This window comes from Sinocyclocheilus rhinocerous, unplaced genomic scaffold (assembly GCF_001515625.1).
Source record: "Sinocyclocheilus rhinocerous isolate Xijiao unplaced genomic scaffold, SAMN03320098_v1.1 scaffold499, whole genome shotgun sequence".
Lineage (NCBI taxonomy): Eukaryota > Metazoa > Chordata > Actinopteri > Cypriniformes > Cyprinidae > Sinocyclocheilus > Sinocyclocheilus rhinocerous.
The window spans coordinates 1987315-1994402 of NW_015637156.1; the positions used below are offsets into that span (position 1 = coordinate 1987315).

The 7088-nt window shown below is 39.5% G+C and overlaps 1 protein-coding gene across 3 annotated transcripts in view; it reads left to right on the forward strand.

The window, feature by feature from the left end:
- Nucleotides 1–683: 683 nt before the first annotated feature.
- Nucleotides 684–7088, forward strand: part of LOC107748713 (phosphatidylinositol 4-phosphate 5-kinase type-1 alpha-like) — a 12939-nt gene continuing 6534 nt past the window's right edge. For 2 of the 3 annotated variants that reach the window (XM_016563658.1, XM_016563660.1), the window contains exons 1-8: nucleotides 684–916; nucleotides 1181–1284; nucleotides 3287–3321; nucleotides 3955–4044; nucleotides 4525–4655; nucleotides 4748–4865; nucleotides 5195–5347; nucleotides 5456–5755. In XM_016563658.1, coding sequence (XP_016419144.1) covers nucleotides 1242–1284; nucleotides 3287–3321; nucleotides 3955–4044; nucleotides 4525–4655; nucleotides 4748–4865; nucleotides 5195–5347; nucleotides 5456–5755 — 870 coding nt within the window. In that variant the 5' untranslated portion in view covers nucleotides 684–916; nucleotides 1181–1241. Of the gene's footprint in view, nucleotides 917–1180; nucleotides 1285–1317; nucleotides 1335–3286; nucleotides 3322–3954; nucleotides 4045–4524; nucleotides 4656–4747; nucleotides 4866–5194; nucleotides 5348–5455; nucleotides 5756–7088 lie in introns of those variants that run through there. The other variant, XM_016563659.1, reaches the window with a different exon arrangement.

Here is a 7088-nt window from a genome sequence, read left to right on the forward strand (position 1 = left end):
TAAAATTACGGTTGAACCACTGATGTCACATGGATAATTTTAGCGCTCTCCTTGCTATGTTACTTAGCCTTGATCATGTTAGGATCCTTGCTGTCTATGGGAGGGTCAGAGAGCTGTCGGAATGCAGCAAAAATATATTAATTTGTGTTCCGAAGATGAACGAAGGTATTACAGGTTTGGAACGACATGAGGGTTAGTAATTAATGACATAATTTTCATTTTTGGGTGAACTATCTCTTGAATGCAGCGCTGCGCAGACCGATCGGTGTATCATCAAAGAACCGCGAGAGCGATAAGAGAGCAGACCGCTTTTTATGCTTTCGAATCGCTCTCGCGATACTTTAATGAGTCTGACATACTTCGATCAGTGTGCACAGCGCCGCTTCAAGTTGAGCACACCTGTTAGCTTTAGGCCAAACTGACAAAAGGAGCACAGAAAATTTGAACCAAGTCATGTGACCGCCATACTCCAAATAACCTCAACTATGGTAATGATAATAGTATTGGATGAAAAATTCTTCCTCGCGCCTCCTACAAGAGACTAAAGAATATGTATCCTGTGGTGCACGTTGCCTGCTTAAGGGTTAAATGTCCATTTGGACTAGTCTGTATCAGTCGAGCGCCCCCTGTAGTGTAGAGGTAGAAAGCCAGATTGTCCAAGTTCAACGGCCACCGCGCCCAGCAGGAGTGCGGCGCAGCAACGTCACTTCCGCTTGTTTGGGAGGCTCGAGGAACGAGGACGCTTCCGTGCGTTTCAGCTGGTTATTTACTTCGGATGGACCCGGTAAAGTAATAAAAACAAGAATTTCGAGTACCTCAAAGATTCGCACGAAGCATCGAGCAGTTCTGAACGTAAACAAAAGTTTAACGGCCCCGTTGTTTATCCTCGAGTAAAAAACGAAGTGAATAAGTTGAGGTAAGTTAAGCGCTTTTACCTGTTGTTATTGTGGGTTTCTAGCCATTAAACCATTAGCATACAAGCAAGCAAGCAAACATTTTTTTATGTTTAGCGAATGTTTTAAACGAGAAAGCAAAGTACGACAGGTAGTGTGGAACTAATACCACGCTCCTCCAGAACATGTCAGGATAGAATATTACCACACTAAGTTAAGTAACTTTTGTAATCTTTCATCAGTTAGTTTCTTATAACAGACTTTATTTGAACATGCTCATCTTCCAGGGCTGTGGGGCATAAACCACAAGTGAAAACAAGCAGGACCATATGAAACTTCCGCCAGAAAATGGCTACGCCGGCTGTAGTTTCCACGGATGGAGCGAGCTCCAGTAAGAGAGCATTTCATTTCCTCTTCGTGTTTATGACACATTAGTGTAAGGTAGATGAAGTTATTGTGCTCTGGCTTCAAAGAATGAATCTCATGCAAATCAGTCTTGTGTTTTAAAGTAAGAAATATATAACTAGATTTGTTGAGCCCATGTGGAAGCAGTGACCACACAGAGCTATTTATTGTTATTATTATTATTATTACCTGGTGAAGATTTTGATGTGTGCTGGCAGGACGTAGTTCAATAACTAACATTTTTCTTTTTGCGCCCTTCAGTTTAGCACACATGCTGATTTTCTAGTCATTACATCTAAATATGCATGAATTTTGCAGATATTCAGTAGTTCCCAAAGTTTTTAGTGGCACAGATAAAATATAAATGTGTATTATAATGCTCAGACAAGTGATGTTTGCTTTCTAACAAAATAAGATATGAAAAAGGTGCTTACTTTAATTATTATTTCATTAGTATGGGAGCCATGGGACAAAAAGGGGTAATTGAGACTTTTTATGCCACAATTTAATTCAACAAAAAACTCACAGAGACATAAGCTAAGAAGAACTGCAAGATATAAACGCAATTCTAAGACGAAAAGCAATAATTGTGAAATATAAAGAATTTCACAATTGTGAGTCAACCTTTTTTATTTTTTTTATTTCATGGTTAAAAAAAAGCCTTCCATATATTAGTGATAGTCAAGTTAGAAAGTTTCCTGTTTTTTTTTTATTTATTTTTTTTTGTTTGTTACTGTTGTCACTCTTCAGATGTCTTTATTTTGGAGGTTATTTCAGCAGAGAGGTACATGCACATGTGTGCCCGTGTTTGCATATGAACTCAATTTGAATATCAGTGTTGTAGACTGTCTGTAGTAGGCCTGTGACTCCCTGGGTTGTGCTCGTCTTTGTTATTTTGAGCGTAGTGCCACCACGCACTCAGCTGTTGTGATTGGGTTACACAGTGTTTTCTTGGAAGAACAAAGGAATTGAAACCCAGGTGTCTGTGCATGCTGCATGCTTACACTCATAGTTGTGGTTAACGACACATCTCAACTCAGTGTGAACGGCTTTCTTTTGCATTTGCATTTATTTTGCATTTTATTTGTAGTGCAGTTTTTCACACAAAAGCAAAAAAAAAAAACACCCTCAGGCCACTTAAGAGGTAGATGAGTTTTGTTCTTCAACAGAACAGTTCAGGAGAAATTTATCATTACATCAGTTGCTGACCAACGGATCCTCTCTAGTGAATGGGTGCCGTGAGAATGAGAGTTCAAACAGCTGATAAATCACATCACAATAATCCACAACATGACTCCAGTCCATCAAGTAATGTCTTGTGAAGTGAAAAGCTTCCTGCTTGTAATAAACAAATCTATGAAGACATTTTTAACTTGGATTTTGATGTGAGAGGACTTTTTCACTAAAAGAAGTGTTATTATATTATAACTATTATAATGGAGTGGTGTGGATTATTGTGATGTTTTTGTCAGCTGTTTGGATACTCTTTCTGACGGCACCCTTTCACTGCAGAGGATCCACTGGTGAGCAAGTGATGTAATGCTGATTTTTTTCCAAAGCTGTTCTTGTTAAGAAATAAATTGATCTATATCATGGATGGCCTGAGGGTGAGTAAATTTGAAGTACATTTTCAATTTTAGGTTTACTATTTCTTTAAAGTGTTGGTATCTTAAAACGGCATGATTCATTGATGTCATTAGCTAGTAATTCACAAAATTAAGAAACAACACAGAAGCTAGACTGAATTTTTAATCAAACCAATAGAACATGTCTAAGAAGTACAGTCTAATGCTTCACATAGTTGAAGTATGCGCTGTGCATTCTTGAATTTTTGATTGGCAAGAATCTTTTAGTTAATTGTAATCCAGCTAGCTACAAACCATAAATCAATCAGAGGGCACCATATAATGCCTAATGGCTTTTTCCACTATTAATTTGCATTATAAAATTTGGGTGAGACGTTTTTTTTTTTTTCTTGGACTCCATAGGTACTCCTGGAAATCGAAAGATGGCTTCCTCTGAGGTAATTATATGCTTCTCTATTGCTTTAATAATAGTTTCACATTCACTTTTTGTCCCATCCACTTTCTGTGGTTATTGGCCAATTTATTTATGGCTCCTGTTACATACTGTAACTGTTTTCCTAATCAGTGCTAGCAGACATCTAAATTTTGTCTACAATGTGATTTTTGGACTCTCTGCCGTCTTCTTTTATTTCTGTTTATTTCTCATGAATCAGCACAGCTCTTGATGCGGGTCTTGATTTACATCCATTAAAGTGTTCACAATATATCCTGCATAACTTCTGTGCTACTTATGTTACTTTATTCTTGAGATCAATTAGGTTTGTTTGTTTTTTGCCGTTTCGTTTAGAATAAACAGTGTTTTCTTTTTTAAATTGATTTGGAACTGGAATAAATCACAATTTTAAATAAAAAAAATGTAATATTAAGACTATAATATAATTGTCTATCAGCCATGTACAGAAAAATCCCCTAGTGAAATCAGTGATGCTGCAATGTGTTATAGAATTGCATCGTTGTATAATTTGTTCAAATTGTTTTTAACATCCTAAATAAATGATTAATAACTGAAATATTCTGATGTTTTTGTCTTCTTGTCTGATGTGTTTACTGAGCAATCATATATCTTTCAGCTTCTCAGCATCTCTGGTTCATCCCAGATGAACAAAAAGACCATGGGCCACAGAGGAATTGACCCCACTGGGGAAACCACATATAAAAAGGTACGAGCTGTGGATATCCAGATTTTATATCCTCATTTTGAGTACTGCTACATATACACTGTAAATATTTAAAAATAGAAGTTTGTAAGAGGTGGGACCAGATCAAACGTATCGGCAGTTCAACTTCCAATCTCCGTGTCATTATGCACATTCCTGAATCTGTCAGATCTTCCTGCAACACATATATTATTGTTGTCTTCACTGTTCTTTGTATGGCACCATGAAGAAGATAAAGCCTAATAAATGGCATGGGCAGGCACATACAGATAAGACCAGCAGGCCTTGAGTTATTGCTACTCCCTTTCAGTTTTATTAAATCACATGTGTCTTTTGTAGGCCTTCAAACAAGATGTATGTATCAGTGTTATATTTTTAAATTAACCTGGAGTAGTTCCAGAAGAACTGTCTTGTTATTTTCTGTATTGCACACGAACACATTCTTATTCTGTTCTTCATGTGCCCTCCATTGGAACTCTTCAGACCACATCATCTGCTCTAAAGGGGGCCATTCAGCTGGGCATCACACACAGTGTGGGAAGCTTGAGCCAGAAGCCAGAAAGAGACGTGCTCATGCAGGATTTCGAAGTGGTAGAAAGCATCTTCTTTCCCAGGTTTGTGTGTCTGCATAAAAGTAACCTTGAAGAACTTTTCATTAGTAGTCACACTGTGTACATAAATGTGCTTGTTTTTGTCTTCCTCTTAGTCAAGGCAGCAACTCAACTCCAGGTCATCACCATGGTGACTTCAAGTTTAAAACATATGCTCCCATTGCGTTCCGCTACTTCAGAGAGATGTTTGGGATCCGACCTGATGACTACCTGGTAATCTTGTTTGTTCACAAAATAGGGTCACCCTGGTTTCCTGGAAAAATCTGTTTTTTTTTTTAGGTGTGGAATTGTCATTGGAATTTTTTTTTAGGGATAATATGAATATTCATTTTTGAAACTGGTCTGAAATATTTCATAAGCTAGAACTTGCTGTTGTGTAGAGTTAAACTTGTGAATGATTCATTATCACTGGATTCTGAATCGAAACGATGTCTGGAAAAGCCAAAAGCACTTCTCAGTGACACTGCGTTTAGTTCAATGGACACCTGCAAGCCTCCAGTCATATGTTAACTGCTGTGCGTGTGTGTGTGTGTTTTCTGCAGTACTCTCTTTGTAATGAACCCCTTATTGAGCTATCTAATCCTGGAGCGAGCGGGTCTCTCTTCTACGTATCTAGTGATGATGAGTTTATCATTAAGACGGTACAACACAAAGAGGCGGAATTCTTGCAAACACTCCTGCCAGGTTACTTCATGGTAAGTGTGTATTTCTATGTTTTAAAAAAATCTCAACACTTCTTGTTCATTTTATCATAACATATTAAGCGCAGTAGTTTCCACCACAATTCACTTTTCATCTTCTAGAACCTGAACCAGAACATGCGTACGCTGCTTCCTAAGTTCTACGGCCTCTACTGCGTTCAGGCTGAGGGGAAGAACATCCGAATTGTAGTGATGAACAACCTGCTGCCACGCGCTGTACCCATGCACCTTAAATTTGACCTGAAGGGCTCGACATGCAAGCGACGTGCTTCACCGAAAGAAAGGGCCAAGGATTTGCCTACGTACAAAGACCTAGACTTCATGCAGGACATGCCTGAGGGCATATTGCTGGAGAGTGACCACTACAATGCCCTATGCAGGACTATTCAGAGAGACTGTCGGGTAAGAGTGTGTGTGTTGTAGACCGAAGCTGACATATTGTAAGAGGAAAGAAACGTAAGCAAGGATGGCGGAACATTGTCCTTGAATTTTGCTTACAAATTTTGGATTGTCAGAGTAGTATGCTTTAAAAGGGTGGTTGACTGCTTTTTTTCTAGGCTTGATTGTGTTTATGGGGTGCAGTCTAACATGCGTTAATGCTTCGTTTAAAAAAAAAAAAGTATTCTTTTTTTCACATAATTTACCTTTATTCTACACTGCACTGTCCCTTCTCCTTTGAACGCGCCGATCATTTCCTGTTTTTATGAAGCCCCTCCCTCATAAATACGCGATGGGCTCGGATTGGTTCGCTGGCCCAGTGTGTTGTGATTCGCTAGATTTGCGCCTAGTGCACGTCTAAATGTTACGCCCCTCACCTCAGTGCATGTGCTCCTGTTGAATTGTAAACAATGATGTCGTCAATATTGCTTATCAATTTGAGCCCGATTGAGACGCAGAGGATATTATGGCGCTTTTCCATTGCATGGTACGACTCGACTTGGTACGGCTCAGTACGGCACGGCTCGGTTTGCGTTTCCACTGCAGTTTAGTACCGCTTTAGAGTGGGCGGGATTATTCACATGTCGTTAGTTGCGCCGCCTCTATTGCCGCGACTCCTAAAAAACGTTTTCATTCCGCGTCGCCCCATCAAGCTCTCGCTGGATCCGCTCCTCTGCTATCAACGAGAGGAACGTCTGTACTTCCTCAACAGGGGGAACAGACACTTTTTGGTTGTTAAAAAAAGGTGCGCTCGTTCAAAACAGTTGCGTTCGATCCTTCGCTGGCTGTGCTAATTTAAATCTAGCGGTTCTTTTGTGTTTGTGTCGCAAGTTCAGTGACGCAGGTAGTGACGATTCTCTCCGGCCAATACCTGATCAGCAGAGTTTACACGTCACGTTTTGGTAACGGTACGGTTCGCTTGGAACCCCAACCGAGGTGGTACTAAAAAAAGTACCAGGTACTGTACCCAGTGGAAAACCCCCCAAAAGTGAACCGTACTGAGCCGTACCGTGCCGTACCATGCAGTGGAAAAGCGCCATTAGTGAAGAGGATCACGCAGAACCTGTGCAAGCACGGCTCTTAATGGTATGTTTTTTAATTTGTTGTTGTCTCATACTTTTAGATTGCGTTGTTATTTGTGAATGCTACTGCTTATGTTAGCTTTTAATATACAGTCTGATCCTGATTAATTTGATCCTGATTGCAGGGGATGCGAGAAACAGGATTGAGCACTGCTGCTTTAGAACATTGATTTTGAAACTTGTAAATCCATTAGAATCGTTAGAAGACAGAATCG